Source organism: Excalfactoria chinensis, chromosome 4 (genome assembly GCF_039878825.1).
Source record: "Excalfactoria chinensis isolate bCotChi1 chromosome 4, bCotChi1.hap2, whole genome shotgun sequence".
In the NCBI taxonomy this organism is placed as follows: domain Eukaryota; kingdom Metazoa; phylum Chordata; class Aves; order Galliformes; family Phasianidae; genus Excalfactoria; species Excalfactoria chinensis.
Window position 1 is genome coordinate 44,512,704 of NC_092828.1, and position 21,741 is coordinate 44,534,444.

At 41.8% G+C, this 21,741-nt stretch overlaps 1 protein-coding gene across 3 annotated transcripts in view; it reads right to left on the reverse strand.

Moving 5' to 3' along the window:
- BMP2K (BMP2 inducible kinase) overlaps window positions 1-21,532 on the reverse strand; it is a 59,306-nt gene extending 37,774 nt beyond the window's left edge. For all 3 annotated transcript variants that reach the window (XM_072334828.1, XM_072334827.1, XM_072334825.1), the window contains exons 1-2: window positions 21,106-21,532; window positions 989-1,107 (exon numbers count right to left, since the gene is read on the reverse strand). In XM_072334828.1, coding sequence (XP_072190929.1) covers window positions 989-1,107; window positions 21,106-21,259 — 273 coding nt within the window. In that variant the 5' untranslated portion in view covers window positions 21,260-21,532. The remainder of the gene's footprint in view (window positions 1-988; window positions 1,108-21,105) is intronic.
- Between the last annotated feature and the right edge of the window lie 209 nt (window positions 21,533-21,741).

Here is a 21,741-nt window from a genome sequence, read left to right on the forward strand (position 1 = left end):
TCACAATACTAAAAATGAAGAAATACCTATACTGAAGAATACTGATTCATTAATAACAAAAAAAAAAACCCACAACCATACACAGCTGGAAGCAAGTCACAACATCTATAACCTGAACTACTACCAAGTACTATCAGCTACTATCAAACACACAAGCAACCAAAGACGCCCCTAAGAAAAAAAAGAGACCATAAAAACCACACCAACTCTTAAGAGCCATTTTGCAAGTTGCAATTAAGCAATATGAAATAATTATATGAAATATGAATATATTTCATGTCTGACAATACTGGTGGTGTTTTCTGCAGTTCTGCTTCTGCTTATTTATGGTTAACATAAAAGAACTCCTTATGTTAGATGATTAAATAGGTGCTTCTATGATTACAGGGTGTTTAAAACTAGAAGCATATGGAAACGGAGATAAATTACCTTCACAGTATCCTCTAGAAGGCAAGATAACTGCTATTCTCGTGCCCTGTCATCATAAACCCAAGCACATCTGATAAAGCCTTCTGCTTTCTCAATTTTCTAGTCAGCAGCTCAGAAACAATAGAACCCGTGATTATGTCAATGAGTTCGCAGTTTTGAACTACAGCCATATCTGTTACATCCCCATTGGATAGCAACTGCAAGAACATGCTTCTGTCTAGCAGAGGTAACGCTGCTTGAGTAGGAACAGGGAGTGTAACTCAGTTACCAGAACTGTGGCCAGCAGAGGGCTCTAGAATTTGTTATCACTACAGAAATGGGAAAGACCACTTCTTTTTTTATTGGGAAGCAAAATTACTGATGAAACTGACTGCAGAATCATGTTTTCCTTATAATTGCTTTAGAAATTAATCACACACCAACTCCATGCTCAGTATTAGCTTATGTAAAGCACTAATGCACAAAAAAAATGAGAAGATGGTCTAGAAGGGATTGCCCTTATAGCACGCATATATCAAATGTCTTTGACAACATTCTCTAGTTACAATTCACTTCTTACCATAATAGTAATTTCTCTCTTGCATACGTTGAGATCTTGGGCATTATTAACATACATTCGTTTGAGCGCACAGCGTATCCCACCATGGGTACGTACCAGGAACACAGTTGAGAAGCCACCTGGAAAAAAACAAACAAACAATTACGAACCAATGAAGCTGAGTTCTTTTTTCCTAAAACAACAAAAATGGAAGCGTGTGCTACTCATGGAGTGAGGAGTTAAAAACACTGGCAAAATTACTAAGATTTGACATCTGAGTCAATTTCTCCCACATTAAACATTCTTGACAAAAGCATAAGGATCTTAGAATTATGCTGTGGCATTAAATAAAACTATTTGAAAAGCACTTCCATATTCAAACAAATGTAAAAGCTTCGTATGAACTCTATGTATTCAGGTATCAAACCCATGGTATTTTCAGTCACCCAAAAACCTGAATAAAGCAAAGATATCCCCCCTATCTTCAGTTTGTAAATCCTCCAGTACCTACCAGTACCTGAAGTTTAGTATTCATTCCTTGTATCTACATTTTAAAGTACAAAGAATAAAACAGTGGAGTAAGGGTGGGTTTTTGTTGGTTTTCTTTTTGTTGTTTTTAATCTAAATACTTGTTAAATGTGCAGATAAGAATTAGGTGCGTTCCCCCAACCAGTACAATCAGGAGCCATCTTCTCAGTTCAACCACATAAACCACAAGGCATACACTTAAGCCCACCTCCAAGCTTCTCATTTTCATTCTCCCTCTTTACTGATAGAAGAGGAAACACTCAAACAGTAATTATTCACTGAAGCCAAGTGATGCAGTTTACACAGAAAACACTTCTAAACATTCCGGCAGCAAGCCAAGGGGAAAAAACAAACAAACAAGAAAACCCATAGTCTCCTCCTTTACCTGTTTTCAGCTCATCTGAACTACTGCTCAAGGCCTCCAGAAGACGGCATTCACCTGGCTCAGAGATTCACAAACAGCTTTCCCAAGCTTAAAGAACTCTGCCCCAGGGCAGTCCATACTTTCTTTATTTAGCTGCTGTCTGATGGTAAACCAACTACTGCCATAAGAACTTAACTGGTGCAAAAACTAAGCTATACAATCAGGACAGAAATCTGTGAAGAAAAGGGATTAACTACTCTGATAATCAGACAGCCCACTGGAATGCACGAAGCACTTCAAGTTTCATGATATAATCTGCAACCAGCATTCATCAAGCATAATGTGCCACACCTGATACAGGTCTCATGTGCTTGAACTGATGCACACATTAGAATTTAGTTGAAGGAAGGAAGTTGTGCCAGGATGTTTTCTTTAGGAAAAATACTTGAAAACGAATCACTCATTTAGCTAGCAGGGAGATTATGCTGTCAAAAGAGAGTTGGTGTCAATTTTGATACAGCAACCTAAATTCTACAGGCTTGCTACACTTCAGCTACAGCTGATTTATACAGGTTACTCCCAGAACACTGACAGGTGTGCTCCAGTTACTCCAGTTCTAAGGCCAGACCCTGATGGGGCTGAAGCAATCCCACAGGGAATGCCATCAGCTTTGAGGATTAAATACTGCAGCATGCATACTATGGATACTGGAAGATTTTAGCAGCATCCTCTCAAAGACTCCTATATAAAGCACAAATACTTGAGCAACAACGTAAAAAGAAAATACCCAGGTAAAGCACAACATTCTAACTATTGGGAGACAAACACTTCTTGTCTTTTTAACCAGCCTCATGGCCTTTTAAAATCAGTTCTGTAGTCTTAATGTTCTGTGTCTAGCAGCAGGACAAGTCCAAAACAGTGAATTTCAGATTTCTTTGGCACCTGTTTTCACACAACCAGATCAGTCAAAACTGGGTAAAAAGAGCAGTGAAAAGGTCTCATACAAGGGTTCTTCTTGCCATTAGGTGGCAATATTAACTAATACTTAAATTCTGAAACAGCCATGAAAGCAGAACTATTGCCCATTCTGCAAAGGATTAATGCGTGACCTTGAAAGGTTTTCCATTAGTAAATGCTATCTCCACTATAAAATGCCACTGGGCTCTTTGATAAACAAAATCAACTCTGAACAAAACTTGAATAGATCGATAAATATTCATAGGATATTTGCCATCACCATTCTAGCAACCTTTACCAAGCACAACCCTGAAGCACTCAGCTTTCAATCTTTTCAATAGTTTCTTGTTAAACTTGCCACTGAAAGCACCAAAACAAGCAAACAACAGCTCTATAAAAACCTCAAATAAACACTCATTAAACCACGTTATTTGGAGGGGAGAGAGGAAGCCAGGTAGCCACCACTGTCAAAAAGTTGTATGGAAACAACCAGAAATGATGAGCAGCTGCTTTGCCCCAAGGCCTACAAATGGAGGCTGAGCAGAGCTTCCATGTGTAGGTCAGCACAGCAGCTGGCATTACACCAGCATTTTCAGAAGCTGGAAAAGGAAGTTATTAGATAATGTCATTGAAGACAGAAAATGAACTCAGGTTCTTGTAACACAACATATAAAAAAATAAATCACAAAACATCATTGTCATTCTGGATCCTTTCTCTAATTTCAGTTGTTTACCCAATGTAGGACACAGTCATGTCTCCAGGTTTGGTAATACAATTATACACACATCACCACCCTTAGCCTTCACAGTATTTTACTGTGGTGAGCCATTTGGTTTACTTGTCAGTAAATCATTTCAGATAACATTACCTACTTCTGGGGATCTTACTAAGAATCTTACCAACAAAGTTTGAAACCAACTAAAAAAAAAAATAAAATAATTCAATAACAGCTACATTTTCTGGTTGAGAATTGCTTTTTTTTTTTTCCATGCATATTTAAAGTCTCATCGGTCTCAATTTTCTGCTTATGTTTCACCACATCACATTCTTGATACTCCAACCAGGAAACCGCAGCTGTCAGAATTCAAAGCATCTTCTTTGCCTGCTTTGATAAAGACTAAGGTTGAAGAATCTTCCACATTTACTATAACCTTTCAGATTGCTAACAGTTCCAAGAAGACAAACGAAAAGAATACCAAGAAAAATATTCCAAACAAGTCTTTGTTCATTTTAGATATACAGACAAGACTGAAAAAAAGATGCATTTTTTTTTCTTACTATTCAGTTAAAACATACCCAACCACCAAGTGCTGTACCTGTAACTGGTTCACTATCTGACTACATACTTCAATCTCGGACAATCAGAACAAAAGGTGACCAGCAGAAGGAGAGTACATACATTGTAATAGGCAATAATCATGCCCCACACCTGCAAACGTTGAACCAGGAACAGTAGAACCAGACACAGCCTCCTAGTTAGGATATAAAGTTGTTCCTAATGAAGCTGAAAGACCTAAGGAATAGTTCATTTCTATTTTAAAGCAAGTTCTACTCTCAGCCTTGCATGACACTGGCCTTCAAGATGGCCACATGCCCTTCTATCTACAAGGCTGGATTAACAAACTGAAGTGCAAATGATTACCCCATGACCCATCCCCAAACACATGTAAGTTCTTTTCTCCCTCTGTAGCAAAATAACAAACCAGTCACAGGTCAATACACTTCAAAAATACCCACACAGGTTTTTTTCTGCATTTCAGATAATCTAAAATACAACACAAAAGTTATTAAATAATTTTTTTTTAGGTGTATTCATTTGTGTTGTGAACTTAACAATTTCTGTCTTAGCACTACTTTCACCTTCTCACTCAATCATCTGACACACAATCACTTTGTCTACACATGCACTCTCTGATTCTGGAGTCCCTGTGCACCTAGATGTCCCCAGTACCTACCAAAACCAGGCTGACCAGCAGACAGAGATGCCCTCTTCCTAAAGTCATGCACCTTCTAGTACTGCATAGCCTTCTGAGCACTGTAATTTGGAAGTCACATGTACAAACAGGAATCGTTTCAGGAGCTATGAAACTACACAAAATATGGGATAAGTGCAGTGCTCCTCCCAGGGGGCAATACGAATGCCCTGCAGGTAGGCTCTAAACAAGAAACTTCTGGCAAGCCCATAACAAACAGCAGCAGTAAGGGCTCACTAAATGCACCAAGTGCATGCTGTGTTAGCGAAAACCATACTTTGCTGGGAAAACTACAACTAAAACCAACATCAACCCTGACCTCTATAACCTTCTGAGCTGCAACAGAGACATCAAAGTCAGCCTCCAATAAAACAGGACACGAAACATGAACAAAATATAATTGCTTCTCCACAAAATAACCATGACATCATGAGAAGCCAGCTCTCACTGCCTACACGCACATCCATGAGGAGCAGTGGAAAAGGTCCATTTTCATAAGCATTAAGCAGCATCTAGACATGTTATTCTTACCAGAAACTGAAGAAACCCTATCTTGCACAAATGAACTAACATCAGGAGTCTTTCCTTGTTAACTTTTGATCACATCTCACAGTGTTATTGACGAGCACAGTGCACTCTTGGAGTTCAGAGTACTTCTGTGATCCTGATACACACAGGCCTCTTCTCCATCTTGCTGAATTTCACCTTTCCCTGTGCTCTGTGGCAATGTGCAATCACTGGTATCCTAAGGATAACTACAGTATCAATATCCTGTCAGTATTAGGAACTGCCTTGTTCCTACAGTGAGGATAATCCTTTCTCTGCAGGAGTACTCCCACTGGATAGTCAGTACGGGTGTAGTTGTGCAGGCACTCTTGGGGGAGTAGACTAAAAGCCAACAAAACAGTACTTATGTTGACGTAGAGAAGACTATTTAGTTCTTCAAGATTATAAAATTAACACCTGCTTGCAGCTGAAACCCTTAAAAGGGTGCAGAACTCAAACTTTGGATTTTTTTCTTTCAGATTCCGAACACTGTGTGCTGTTGAGAACCTGCACGCTAACAGAAATCTACCACAAAGATTTCAGGCCTTATGAAGAATTTTTGCTACAGCACACTTGTTATTACAACCTCCACAGGACCAGGAAGCCACTGACTGTAATTCCTCAGCTACCTCTGCATGAGGGAATAATGAGACATCACACAAGCTTTCTGTTTTCCACTAACAGAAGCAATCCTGCAACAGCTGGGATATACCTCACATTGAGCATGATACTTGTGGACAAAAGATAACCCACCTTTCATTGTCCTGCTCCATCTTACTAACTCCACTGCTGAGCCACCTTTACCCTGAGCCCAGCAGCAGCTGCCCAGATGCTGGGAAGGTGCCATGCACTGACCTCAGGGGCTGCAAGTCCACTAACTGGAGCTATGGCACCCATGCATGCTCATTTCCTGGGGAGCACTGTAAAGTACCCTTCCTGGTAAATAAGGAAGCATTAGATGACAACATTTTTATGTATAAATTTAAATGTCTAAATATGTAGATACATACACAAGTATGCATATATATATATATATATATGTGTGTTTTACCAGGAATATATATATATATATATATATATTCCTGGTAAAACACATTCCACAAGTCTCAGCACAAGGCTCTGAGACACAGCTCCCACTGAAAGAGAAGCTGACAGCGGTTGTCTGCAAGCCCAAGAGCTCAGCATTCCCAGAACCAAGAGCAAAAGTAGCTCCACACCATTAAAACAGTCTCCTTCTACACATACATCTTGAGTTCAGCATTTCTCCAGTGCATGAAGACAGCGCATTCAAAGGGACCCACTATAGTTGCTTTCTGCCCTGCCCACACGAATTCCCACTGTGTAACACCCTCTGAATGCCATGGGTAGCTCCGACCAGAAGCACTCCTTTCTCCAAACCACCATCTGTTCTTAAAGCAGCAGCACAGAAACTGTAGGCATGTATTACAAACAAAGCTACACGGGGGAACCGCACAGGCCACTGCCATACCCCACTCACAGCAGATCTGCCAAGCATACCCCAAACCAGTAATGGCAGGTGATATCTCTACCTATGAGCAGGTGGGATGTCATTTCTCCCAGCACCAGCTGCGGTCCGGCAGTAGAATAACACACCAGACACATACAGGTGCTAAACCAAAATAAAAGAATCTGGTGTTCTTCCTGGAAGAAGAGAAACAGATATGTAACAAAAACAATACGTTACATGCGCAAACAACTTCACTTTTTACCCATCAAAAACGAAGAGCTGAACTGATAGCGTGCAGTCATAACACGAAGCCCACACATCCAGTGACTCGAAGAGGTGCTTTTCCCCCCCAGTCATCAAGCAACAACAAATCCTTATTCTCAGTGAAGTTCTCACGCTCAAATTTCACTGCGCCATTTCCACTTTCTCTTTAGAGCAAGTATCAAAGGCTTGCCACCATGCAAATAAAAGTGATTCTGAACAAACCTAAGTGCTACACAACAAAAGCAAACAGCTCAGAAATAACAGATCCAACCCCCTGCAGCACAACAGGGAGCAGGTAAGAAGGTAGAGGGGTGGAATGCAGAGGAACATCAAAAACAGCAGTCCCAAACTGGAATCTTTCTTCTTTTAAATCCAAAGAAGTATTCCTAAAGCTGGACAATGGGCCTGAACAATTTCTTCCCACGAGAAAAATTACAGCTTCATCAAAAAAGCCCTGATAGGAGCGTTCAGCCACCACCTCTGCTAATGCTGCCTTCACTCCTGGTTTGGAAGACCGAGTTAGTCTCAAGATGGACTACTGCAGCTGTTTGTCAAACTCTGAAAACCCTCTCCTCTGCAAAACCTCCTCTCCCTCTTCCATCAGGCAACATCCTTCTCTCAAGGAAAAATCCTTTAAGCAAAATGAGTCAGAGGCAAGCATGTGTTTGTGTGTGAGCAAGCAGCTATTAATTGGCCTGCTAATAGGCAGCCTCCACAGAGCTCAGTGGATGTCATTTTTCTTGCTACAGTTGGCAGCGTGACTGCTCTGCAAGAGCTTCCCATACACAAAAAGACTTTCTCCAGATATTTACTCTGCCAACCCAGCATTAAAACTCTTCCAGTGTAATGAGGCAATACAGACTTCAGAACATTCTTTTTCTGCATGGAGCAAACCTGCTCTAGTTAGTTGCAGTCCCTCAGCAATCTGCTGGCTCGTCAACCTGCATCTGCTACAGACAACTTCCAAATTTCAGTGTGACGCCGAAGTTCTAGATTTTAACACATTTCGTCTGACAGCTGACTGAGATACTCCCAGCTTTGATCTAGCCTACAGCAAAGGAACAAAGCTCAGCATTCTGCATTAAAGATGATCATGCTGCTCCACCGCAACGCTTCTCAGAGCATCCAGGTGACTTGCCAGCCACCACCGCTTCCTTTAATGAGGGCAAGGATTTTGTGCTGACTTCTGACTGCCTCCGCTACTTTTCCATAGAAACAAAGAAAAGAAGAAAAAGCAATTTCCTCATGCAGATGATTTAGTAAATTATTTGAATTGAACACAGCTCCCAGAAGAGAAGCACTCACGTTTTCTGTGATATGCTGTCAAGCTTGAGGAAGATGAAACTACGTGAAATAGCTCACTAAACTTATGCTCAATAAAAAGCATTAAAAAACATTAAAATAAGGTAAGCATTTGGTATTTCACACACCACCTTGTTCACCCAAGACAAAACAGTCTTAGGGTAAACACCTTGTCCTGTCTACCTCTTTCACTAGAAGATAAAAGGAAAGCCTCTCCACATCTCAATACTGTCTGAGAATTAGTCATAGCCACTTTGTTGCATTGTAATACTATCTTATCACCTCCTCTTCCTATTCACTGAAAGGAAAATCTAATACATTTAGACTGCATTTAACAGATCCTTGTGTTTAAGTCAACTAGCACTTATTCTCTTAGTAAGGATGAGAACATGACTAGTAGACCACCGGCAGTGCAGTTAATTGATTGTGAAGATCAGAACACTTTGAACGTATTTTCAGCTACAGATTCTGAAATCACACAGACAGTGCTCAATGGGTCCATTATCTATAGTAACAGAAACCGAAAGCAGGAAATAAAAGGGTAAGAACTGGCATCAAGTCACAATCCATCGAGCTTCATTCATTGCAAAAATCAGCTCTTAAAGCTCTAGAGCTACACCATCATGCAGACACTTGAAACATCATTTTTTAATCGAAAGCTAACACCAGCTAGATATAACAAAGGTCAGAGTACTGTAGGGGTTTGTTCTTCCTCATCCCTCTGTCTCTTTGCAAAAGATCAAGAGCTTTTCTTTCACAGAAACAATCCGTGTTTTTAATGCTTCAAGAGACTGATCCAGCCTGCTTCCAGCACTGCTGGGGAATGGGAAAATCTTCAACACAGGAAGTTCAGGTGGTTTTGTGCATAAAGACCATGCAACAGTTGGTTCAGTGTTCACAGAACTGCCTTCCAGCCAGGGAACAATGCCATTTTCAATTGATGAACAGATCTTCAGGTCATTTTTTGACTTCTAAGATGTATAGTAATCCAATCACTCTGTCTTCTCTTTCCTGCTTCATGTATGGACTTTTTGTATATGCCAGGATATCAAATAAACATGTTTTCCCTTTTTATTGCAGGTTAGCATTTTCAAAGCGAGTATACACAAAACTAGCATGTTTTGTCAAGCACTGTTGCTGAATTTCTCATCCACAGTGCATTGCATTACTCACAATTGCTTCCTTTAGTAGCTGCTCACTTTTAGAACCTCCCTAACTGATGTACAACAGCTCTGGAGTAAATACTACACAAGTTCAAGCAACATCACCACCGCTTCTGAAGCCAAGAAATACTTGTCACCAGTGACAACTGTTTGCAAGAGCAAAAGATTTCTTTCCAAGCAACAGAAAAGCTCACATCAGTACTTCCCTTTCCAAACAGTAAGCTTAAAGCACAAATATAAACTCACAGAACAGAACCCTATTAAACAGCCTGAGCTGTGTTTCATTTGTTCAAGGTTGATTAAACAATTCTATATGTGATTATGCCAACTGTATAAGCAAAGACAGAAGAATTAATTCAGTTCCCTTTCACAGCACCATTAAACCTCCTGACTCTCAAAGCTTACTAGGCTAGATGTATCCTGTTACTCAAGATGCAAGTGAGGTGATGCTTTCAGGCAGGATGTGCTTCCTGTTCAACTTCTCACAACAAAGCTGCTGAAAATCTCCAAGACACTGATTAGAAAAGAAAACCTATAGCCAACATCTGGTAGCACGAGAAACATGACTTGGAACAGCACTCATCTCTCCCACTGATGGAAAGGCTTTTTCCTCACCTGACCAGTGAATTTCTTCAGTGATTTTATTTTCAATTTGTTCTGAATTCCAAAATAGTAAACAGGCAGATGAATAAAGTACTGATAATGAATGGTTCAATCAGTGGATACAGATGCATTGAACATACAGTGCACAGCCACCACAACTGCTCTGGAACCAAATCCCACTTTCATACTGAATGGTTAACATACGAAAAGCCCCTCTCCAACAACTCCCATTTGTTCTGCAGTTTATCTTCCATTTTCCTTGAAATCGCTATTTTAACTATGATTTAAACATGTAAGCAGAAGAATCCAAAGCAGACTAAATAAGCAAATGGATCCGTTACCATACAGGTGAATAATTCACACACTGAATACCACAAATTTACCATGATACAGAAGTAAGGCACAGCATAAGGTTCCCAGCTTCAGGAAAATGTCATTTTATGGCATTTTGTAGAAGCACCACCTTTTGCTGCATCAGAAACCAAAGAGTCACCAGGCCATGCAGAAAGTAAGCAACTCACAGCACTAAAAGCACTTCAGACCAGGGCAGGTATCACATGAAGATTCTCTGGTTTACAGTGCTTTTTTAAATGGCATCGTAAGCACAACAAGTCAGCACAATGAAATTCAGACCTCATCATTGCTGGATGAGTCTACATTGAGTCTTGCACCATTTTTACATCTCACTGTAACAGAACCAGTGGGGCATTGATCATTTTTCATACACAGGCATGATCAGACTACACTAACTTGATGAAATTCCGTTTAATGTTTAGATGAATATTTAAAGCTATCAGCATAAGGATTCCTCATTCTCTCTTCTACAGGTGTCTATAAATACCAGTGTGCATTTCAGTCCTCAGCAGCAGATACAAATATATCTGAACCACGGAGGAGAGGGGACCAATAAACAGCAACACATTTGAGTTGCTCCCTGCTTACACCAGTAATTGGTACTCTAAAGTATTTAGAGTAACGGGCTTCCTTTGCACCTTAGAGCTCTATCTGGTACATGCTGCATTCTTGAGAACACCCTCACAGGAACACCAAACATCTTTATTATTAAGACTGTTACCTCAATGCTCTTAATTTATGCTTGGGATTCATTATCCAACAACACTTTCAGAGCTCCAGCTGTGACACATGATAATTTAGAAAGAAAGGCTGAAACTTCCAAGTACTGCGAGCAGCTGGGAGCTGCTTCAAGCTATCAAGCAGCAATGGCAACAGAAGTCTAATTATCAGAATCAGAACTATCAAAAGCATTTAACGTCCCTCATCTATCTACTGTGTTTCAAGAGAAAGGCAGTCAACAGCCCTCACTCCAAACAAGGCGGTTATTCATGGAGCAATCTGGAAGCGTGAAGATTCTGGGTTAGTCCCTACAAATGAGAATGCTGTGACCAATCTACTGCCTACACCCAAAAATACCTTTCAACACAAACCTCATCTTAAAGATGCAGCTATGTAATCCAGCGTCAGTTTAGTAACGCAGCAAGCCAAAACAATGAAGTAAAACAGTCTGCCTGATGAAGATAATTAAACAGCATATCTCAAGAAAGCACAAAGCTGGCAAGGTAATACTTTGAATTCAAATGAAGATTTGAAGAACTTGATCAAACGCAAAGCAGCACACAGTGTTTTGTTTTGATGAGTGTTTGCATGGTTACATTGTTTTTACATCTGCCTTAATAATACTAAAAAAATTCTGTCTTCAGAGTCTTAAGGGACCTCTTACTCAGAGAATAAATGATCTCCCTGATGTTTCATGAACTACATGAAGCCAGGAAACTCTATGTAAGCAATAACTGACCTAAGCTAAAGATGAAGGTTTCATTACTAACCAGCCTACTGAGCTGGATGCAGACTACAGGACTGTGAGGGATGCGATAACTACTTGAATTATTCTCTTCCTTTAAAAAGAATGTTTGTTTCCCTACACTTAACGCACAGAACTGACCCAATCACTAGCACAAATCTCATGACAAATTCCATTTACACTTCCTATTTTTATGACACAGAACACACACCACACTCAAGTCAGACCCTTCAAGTTTCGTAAGGTAACTAAGTGCCTTATATTTAAGGATCTATTTTATCCTAGAAATCAAATTCAAATCCAAAACACTAAAAGAAATCATCTTCTCTGTTTACATCACTCCAATCCAAACAAGTACTTGGCTCCGACTTCTTAAACAGCTCAGGCCAAGCCTACGTGAATTTAGCAGCTCTATCAGCTCCCAAGTTGTTTGTCCGCAGCTTGTCTTTCCAAAGAAGCACTGCTTTAATTACTCAAGTCCTTTAGCAATTAACCAAAACCTAAAAACATGGTTTAGCAACAGACTTAAGTAACAGCGCATGAAGTTTTTCATCCTACAGGAACTGAAAAAATATAAGAACGTGTCATATTAATCACTGATTTTTAGAACTATTCTTTTATACAAAAAAGCAGCAAAACGCTGCAAGAATAACAATTCGTTAGACAAAATATACAGATAGAAACCACAGCCTAAACAAGTAAAAAACTGAGAGCAGAAGTCGGTACAATAATTAATCCAAGCATCAAATTCATTCCTGTATAAACATACATCTCTTCAACACTTGTACGTGAAAGCTTCCAGACAGTACAGGAACAAATCTATTAAAGAAATGTGCAAGTTTATAAGGAAGATGAACATGGCTATAATTTAGAATAAAACCTCCTGAAGTCCTAGCATATAAAAATTCCCCTCGTGGTTTTGTTTGTGGTACTAAAGGTGTATTACTAGTATATAAGTATATAGAAATCATCTTAGAGACAGGAAGTTCCCAACTCAACCCTTATCTCTTGTTCAGACTTGTGTGACTGTGGGCAAATCCCCTCACCTTTCTTTGTTCCTCCACCTCCAGGATAATGATTTTCCCTAAGGGGACGTAATGTTCTGATCAGTACCAACACTGACACCTCATGAAGAACAAGACAGACAGAACTGCTTGCTCTCATGTGATCCTACAGGAGCATTTATTCAGTATTTTTACCAATTGCATCAGGAGCGGGAAGGCAAATATGACAAGAATTAAGGCCAAAAAAGGCTTTACATAGAGAACACAAAGTTAACCAGCTTTCAGTTCCTCAACATAGCCTCAGTGTTTTGTAACATCTGTGTTGATGTTGCTCAGGAACAAAGCAGCAGTAAATGCAAAATGTCATTTGCTATTCAAAACAGTAGAAATATTTCCCACACCATTAAATCAAATCCCTAGGATCCTGTCTATTTGCTTTCATTCCTGTTCGCAACTTGTACTTTTCTGTGTATTCTCCTTCTACTTGCTTCTAGTTTGAGAGCTAGGTTGTCAAGCACATCTAAGATGTCCCACTGCTACTAGTGTAAACTAACCAACTTGGACAACCACAAGCGTAAAAATCGTATCAGATGAGGGGAGAAGAAAGGTTCTCATCTTCATAACTAACAGAAAAACACTCAAGAAACCAAAAATCCATTCTCAGGACTACCAGGAAAAAGAGAAAAGAGGAATTCATCTTCCCTTCTTTTAAGTATCCAGACAACAAGAAGGAGAAAAACAGAACCTGCACCATACTGGAGAGGAAAATGAAGGACAAAGACATCTCTTCTGCAGCAGAAAGACAACCGGGGATGACATCAGCTGTGGCAGTGAAGTGTTGCTGCTTGGTATCACCGCAATCTGGAAACCAGACTCAGACTCTTTCAGCTTAAGGTATTAGAAGTAGGCAAGCGTACTTCAAACATTTCAGGAAGCAGCTGTTCATCTGGGATATTAACAGCTTCTAAACTAAACCTATAAAAACACTCGAGGAGAAACTTTCCAAAACAGATGTCAGCAAACCCAGCAATTCCTTGGGAAAAAGACAACATCCTAAGCAATCAATGAGGTGACTAACTGCGTCTGTCTCTCTAATTAGCCCCAAATGCAAAATAAAATGTTTACTAGAACCACTTGTAATCTGACACACTTACAACTGCACACTTTGGCAGGCACAGAGCATTCATAGTGTCAGTTAACACAGCACTGCTGACAGCTGCGACTCCTTCGACTTACGGTAACCTACTTATCTCAAGTATTACGGAGGCAGAAAATAGCTACTGTAAAATCAATATGGCCCAAGGTTAAGAAACTAACAGTTTCAAAAATGATGACTTAAAAACAATGCTGTAAAACCACAGACAAGAAATACATCCCAGACCATTACACAAAATATTTCCCCTCTCAACCCACACTGCAATTTATTTAGCTAAAAGTGAGATGCTTACCTGACACTGGGTGCACACATCTACAGCTAAAATAAACACACACCTACAGCTAGGAACATACCCAAGTCCACACAATGAACATTTGCCTTTGTTAAAGCACGCTCATGTTGCTCTCAGACACAAGTCAGGGAGACTGATTAAGCATCTGGATAGGGACACAATCTCTGGTATTTGCTTCTCTCCTCCATGCATAGGAAAGCTGTACAAGTACTTCCATAGGGGTAACATGATAATTAATGCTTTACCAAAACACATACACTAGGAAAAAAAACCAAGTAGATGACACACTCATTTGTTTGATCTGCCTGCTAACATCTGGCAAAGATGGCTTCGGACTGAGCTGTACTAACACGATACTGCTCCAATCAAATTGCTTTGCTGTATGACAATTGCACTCTTGGCCACTCTCCCAACAACTTAGAACTATCAGATTCCAAAGTATTTGCTCAGTGTTTAACTACTTCTGGGCCCCCAGAAGTTAAACCACTAATTTCCTTGAAAAAGGAACGACTATTTGCAGTACAAAGAGGCACAGCACTAAGTATCCATGTACAGTAAAATGCAGGAATGAGTGTTCTTAGGGGACACAAAGACCAATGTGACAATCAGAAGAGTGTTAAACTAAGTGCCTAAGAGCTAAACCAGCTCCTGGCTGTACAATAGATGCCACTGTCAAATTAGATGATCCTTAAACTGTAGTGCCAATTTCTCCACCTACATAAAACAGCTGTGGAGAGCAGGTGAGCAACAGCAAAGTCCTAATGGTGTACATCAGCTATTTGGTACTGTGAGAATGGCACTTCTTGAGTACACCAAGGTAGCGCACTTAGCATGCAAACTTCCTGTGTATACAGCACTACAAATCAGGTTAACAGCACTTCACACACTACATTACACCAAACAGTATTTTCACTTGCAGACTCATGTAAGACAAGGATCATGTGCTAATATCCAAACTCACTCCTGGTTTAGGGCTCCCTTATTGCAGAGAACACAGCTATGCCATGTAAAAGGCAAAACAACACTCTACTTGTGGTTTATCCGACTGCATTAGGCTTGAAAACACTGAAGATAAATCCCAAGCATTACAGCATAGCCTCCCTATTTTCATTACTTAGGGATCAAAACTTCATTCTCACCTTCTGCCATTCTGAAATCACATTTGAAATAAGGCAGACATGCTTACTTCTGGGGCTGTCATAGAATCACCAAGGTTGGAAGAGACCTCTAAGACAATCCAATCCAACCATCTGCCTACCACCAATATTTCCCACTAAACCACGTGCCTCACAGTACAACATCTACACCTGTGCACACTTCTGGCTCACGTTCAGCTGAGCATCAACCAATACTCTCAGGTCCATTTCCTCTACACAAACTTCCAACTACTTTGCCCCAAGCCTGCAGCACTGCCTAGGGCCAAAGTGCAGGACCCGGCATTTGGTCTTGTTGAACCTTTTCCCACTGTCCGCAGCCCAGCTCTCCAGCCTGTCCAGATCCCTCTGTAGGGCCTTCCTACCCTCATGGAGATCAACACTTCCAGCCAACTTGGTGTCATCTGCAAACTTATGGAGGGCGCACTCAATGCCTTCATCCAGTTCATCAATAAAGATATTGAACAGGACAGGCCCCAGTACTGACCCCTGGGGAACAGGATTTGTGATCTGTGTTAGAGCTGCACATGGCTTTTCTACACATTCAGTCAAAATCAAAGTCAGAAAGTCCTCATGCTGCTTTATTCTCTCCCCGTACCCTCTGAAGTTAAACGAGCAATATCTGCTACCCAAATATTAGCAAAGCAAAGCTGTGTTTGAGACAGAATAAAGAAGCAGGCACAACTTTTAAGATCACGCGTAAGCACAGATTCAGTAATGTTATACCCTGAAAACTCGACAGGACCAATCCCAACTCAAAGTCCACAAGTAATATTTCCAATCAACCTTCCAGCTTCTGATCTATCCCAGCAACTGACCTGGATTCCTGCTGAAAACTAAATAGTAGTTACTACAAAAAGCAGCAATGCCACATAAATGCTAAACCAATGAAGAAACCCAGTAATTAAAAGTTTCAGCTTGCTGCATAAAAGATCGCCATGCCACAGAGTCACGACAGAAGTGACACTGCACCAGCTACATTCATCACATTGAAGATCAAGCTGCATCTTACACACTGCAGAAACAGGATCTCTAAGTTCAGTTGGTCGGTACCCCATACCGCATTTAATCACTTTCAAGTACTCAAGTTAACAGATCCATTACAAGGGCACTTCTCCCTGGAGAGCAAACAAAGTCAAACGTTTACATGAGAGAAAGCGGTGAATGCTGTACATCGGCACACTTAAGACTCTGGAATAGCTTCCTCAATTGCAAATTCCCTACATATTTAAACACAAAGAACTAAAAATCGGGGTAAGAAAGCTTCAGTGAAATGGGACTTGAGAAAACAGAAGGGCAATAGGAACTTCTGCATGTCAGGAAGTCGGTCTATTTGAACCAGTAGTTTAAGTGTTATTGCTAATATGCCTGAGACAGAGAAACTTTCGAGATGATTGTAATTTTGAGAAGAAGTGTAATGAACTTAGTGCATCTCCTTCCTGGACGTGACACAATGCTGACTTGACCACAGTTGTGATGACAGCTACATCTTAAGATTCCCCCTCCTTTTTAGACAGATAGTTGGGGAAATAAAAACACTTCCAATACATCTGACATTCAATAAAAGGAAAATGAAACAAGACCAACGTTATGACGACCAACAAATGCCGAGCACTCGGCCTCAAAGAGCAGGATGCGTACTCCTCACTAAAGCAGCTTCAGGACTCTGTTTGAACAGTATAAAAATGAAAGACCAATTAAATGCATGTCATCGAGTACGTGCATGCCCAGTTTAAGCAGAACAATCCAGCTTGCATTCTCACTGCTTCAACAGTTTGCCAGTACCACCGACTCCAGGAAGTTGGAGCATAAGAAGGATTGTACAAGAAAGGACGAGTTTCCAGGTTTATAGAGGGAAGCCTGCATTTTTCATTTGTCCTCTGTGCTCATAGAAACTAATGATTTAACCATCGTATTAAAAAAACGAAGCCAACATTCTGTGTAACACAAACACCTACTGAAAAGCAATAACGATTTCAGATGCTTTTTCCCCCCAGGTTCTTTGGTCCTAGATTTAAAGTCATTCACAGAAAAGCAGCACTCAGAGAACAAGATATTAACCAGTTTCTCTGAAGCAAGTCACAAATCTTCCACCTCTGTAAGCTTTCTGGTGGGCTGGTCAGAGGGGAAAAAAGAGCTCAAAAACCATCAGCAGACTCCTTCACCAGAACCAAAGTTCTTATCAACAGTCACCCCCTTCCTGTGCCCTATTCAAAGTACACAAGCACATTCCTCATCCCTAACCAGGGTCACAAGCAAACAGTACCTACTGGATGATCCTGAGAAATCCACTTCACAGCAGCTTACCCACAGCCAGATTAGCATTCCCAGTTCATGACCATAATAATTTACTGTTGTTTCTAGAGCACCACTTCATACAGTGTAAGGTTCTTCGCTGAAGATTGCTCCAGGCCCTCCAGTACCAGCCCACTATAGAAGCTTACAACCACTTAGCAGCAGTGCTATTCTTTTTTCACAAAATAAGAGTATTTTCCAGATGCAAGTTCCAGCCCTTTAACTGCTTTGAAAAAGTATGAAGTCCAGATGGTACAAGCTGGACAAATCCTTTCCCTTCTTTCAGCAGGGGACTAAGTCTCAGCTCACTGGCTTGAAGGGCTTCTGCTTAAAGAAAAAGGACAGGCAAGGATTCCTGCCTCATTTGTGTGGTAACTCCAAAAGAACAAACACTTCGTAACCTAGAAGAAATGGCTACCAGCTGACGTGAAGTTAACCCATCTTGCTGTTGGGACTACACAAATACAGATTAATTAAGAAACCACAAAGTGGCCAGATAGAACACTTACTGTCCCTGGCAACAGAACAACCAGCCCGCAGGAGTCATTGAAACAGTGGTACTTGAAATACCAGTTCAAGGCATGCAAGATACTGAATGAGAGATTATTAGCTGTACCACAGAAGAAGAAAAACCAAAGATGCAAACCCAAAACCAAGCCAAAAAGAGAAAAAGAATATCTACGCAGCAGTTTTAATTTTTAAAGATAATTACATATGCCCCATGACAGCACTGATCAATTCTAAATAGGAAATACAATGGAAGCAGTATAGTGAGCATCCTTCTGCACTTTCAAACTAAGCCTGTTTGAGACTGCTGCACATCCTCCCTCCCTCCTTCCTACTCATTTCTATTTAGTTTTTCTTAAACATCCTGAAGTGCCTCTCCCTGCTTTATCTGCACTCAGTGAAAACACACCAACAAACTTACTTTGCACACAGTGCTTACTCTGCCTATCGCTGCCTGCTAAATCTAAAGGCAAAAAGGCAGGCTCAAACCTGGAAAAAGCTTTATTTCCTCTCTTTAACACACAATTCCAAGACCTCCTAAATAACCAGGGCAAAGAACAGAACTGAATTCTCATTTCAAAACACCTTTCAATGCCCATCCTTACAGTTCCCAGGAAGACAAGCTTCAATGTCTTCCTTAAATCTATTTCTGAAATGTAAGTCGAGGCAAAAACTGAAGCAGGATCACACACTAATGTAAAGGCACAACCTTCTACCTCCTTCTTATATAAATCAGAAGCATTTTGGCAAGTTGCTGGGTTTTACTTTCCTTTTCACTGCTCACAATATTTACTGTTTTGCATTTGACATTTGAGATTGATTTGAAACGACGTTTCATAGTTTCCACATTCAGTTTGCTGCAGCTGCTGTGCTAGAAAGCCTTTTTCAGTACTGGAGCTACCCCGTAACTAACTTTAGTGTTGCCAGCACATCACCCAAGCCTTCGAAAAGACAGACTTCTTCATATTTGCATCAGATTTAATTTCCCAAAGTTTTGCTTCATTGCACGCACTCTCGTGCAACAAAAAGATCCAAGCAGCAGGCCTTCACTCTGCCTGCATCACTCATTCTGCATAGTCCCACTATCCCTCTCTGCTTCTGCCTCATACTTTGCAACAATGAGCAACTCACTTCCTCCATCGAGGCTTAATCCAAATTGACTGTTCTTCCCTATCTCTGAATAACATACTTCGAAAACAAACAACTCCATCTCACGACATACTGAGCCCAGGGTTACTGAAGGACTCAGAAAAGAGACAAATTTAACACAAGAAACAAGATGCTACTAAACACAGCTCTTGAACCTTTGTACCTACTTCACTATGTAAGCTTGCAGTGCTTTAGATAGCGCTATATAAATTACTTATGCAAGAGAACTACCTTATAATGCAACGTGGCTTTGCCTTTAAAACAATGCCATAAAACAATGCTGTCAAAGACTACAGAAGTGCTTTGTGAGCAACACCTGTACCAACAAAGGAAACATACCAAAGGTTAAACAATGAATGCAGTTACCACCTGAGCCCTCTGGCATCACTTCTGCTACTTGCTCTAGTTACAGGAAGCCTTTATCACTTAGAAAGTCAGGTCTCAGCTTTCCAAGTCAATTCAGAAGCAAAATAAGGAAGGTGTGTGGGTAAACACTTGGAATCCAACAGACATATCATGCCATTAATCCTAACAGCTAGTAAAAGAGCCTGTCCATACCACAGAATGTTGCTATGCATCTGTATTGAAACAGGCTTGTTAAGTTGGTTACAGTCATTAATGTACTAACAATGCTTCTTGTCACACGATCTAAAGCTCTACTATAAACCTCTTCAATTCACCCATAAATTGTATTTCACCAGCACTGAATAACTGGACCTACCTGACAAGCCCAAGCAGCTCAGTTCAACTGGGTTTCCACAGAATAAAGCCAGTAACATGCAGAGGGATTAGAGAAAAAAATGCTGTTGTTCTTGCCCCAAAGAAGAGGGGATTATTAAGCAGGATTTATATTAAGTACTAACACTGGACTTTAATATCACCAATACATCACCTGCCAACAATTACTATTAATTGTAACCTCACCGCAGGAAAACACGACTGTCAGGAAGTAACTCCCAGGTAAAAGGAAACTTTTCATTCATGAACTGCTGCAATGTGCCAGGAAGAGCCGGACTGAACAGAAAGCTCACACTGAGCGTCCCATTAGACAGAAGTGTGCTTCTGTCCCAGCCGCTCGCCAACAGGAGCACAGCTCTTCTATGCCTTTTTCACCACGACCTTCCAGCGCTGTTACAGCAGCCACCTGCGCTCTTCTCCTGTTCTGAAGCCCTTTCGGGCTGAACAGCTCTGGCTTTGAAGACCTTCCCCGAGGTGCAACAGATTGCCGCTGCCCTGACTCTTAGCAGCTCTTTTAACCCGCCTTTAAGGGGCGACACGAAAGCTTTTCAACTCTCGCTACTTCTGCCCCAAAAAGAAGGAAGCACATTTGCACAACTCTCAACTGTTTCAACGTGCCTTCGCTGCAAGCTACAGAAAGATCTGCACCGAGAAAACTTTCAATAAGACGCTGAACCTAACAAAGCTGCGTGTAACCCTTCAGCCGCGCCTGCTGGACTCCTGTGCAAAGCGAGAGGGCATTTCCACCGCCCTGCAGCAGGACCGTGCGGCGGCAGGGCCTACAGCGGGGCCCACCGCAGCTTTCTGGGTTCCCAGGTGCCCCCCAGCCCGGCCCGTCCTCGGTCCCAGCGTTACCCTCGGCCAGCAGCTCCTCGGCGGTGACCTGGTGCCGCCCGACCGCGAACACCCGGCCCAGGGCAGCCGCGCCTCCCGCTCCTCCGGCTCCGCCGCCCGCTCCGCCGCCGCCGCCGCTCCCCTCGGCCTTGGGCATACGGGAGAACTTCTTCATGGCGAGCGGGGGCCCGTAGACGGCCAGAGACGGGGAGCTGCCCGCTTCACATGCCGCCGCTCCTCGACCGCTCCCCGCTGCCTCTGCCCGACTCGGGGAGGGGGAGGAGAAGGAGGCGGGAAGGGAGGAAGGGGGCGGCGCGCCCCAGCCGGGGGAGCCGTGGAGGCGCTGCCCGGCACTGCCCCGCACCGCGCCGCAAGGGGAGGGAGCTCCTCAGGGGAGGGAGCGAAGGGCGCTACAGCGCAGCGCGCAAGCTCGAGCCCACCTCCCACCCGCCTCTCGCAGGCGGGCACGGCGCCGGAAGTGACGTTTTCAGCCTCGGGAGGCACGTGGAGCGCGGGTGGGAGGGGTTGAGCGTGGCGGCTTCAGTGCCTGTCTGTCCTCCCAGCGCTTCATGTAGGAGGAATAACTGTAAAAAAAAGGGGCGATGAGCGTCAATTCCCAGCAATGGGTCTCCACGAGTGTCCGAAGCAGCAAGTAGT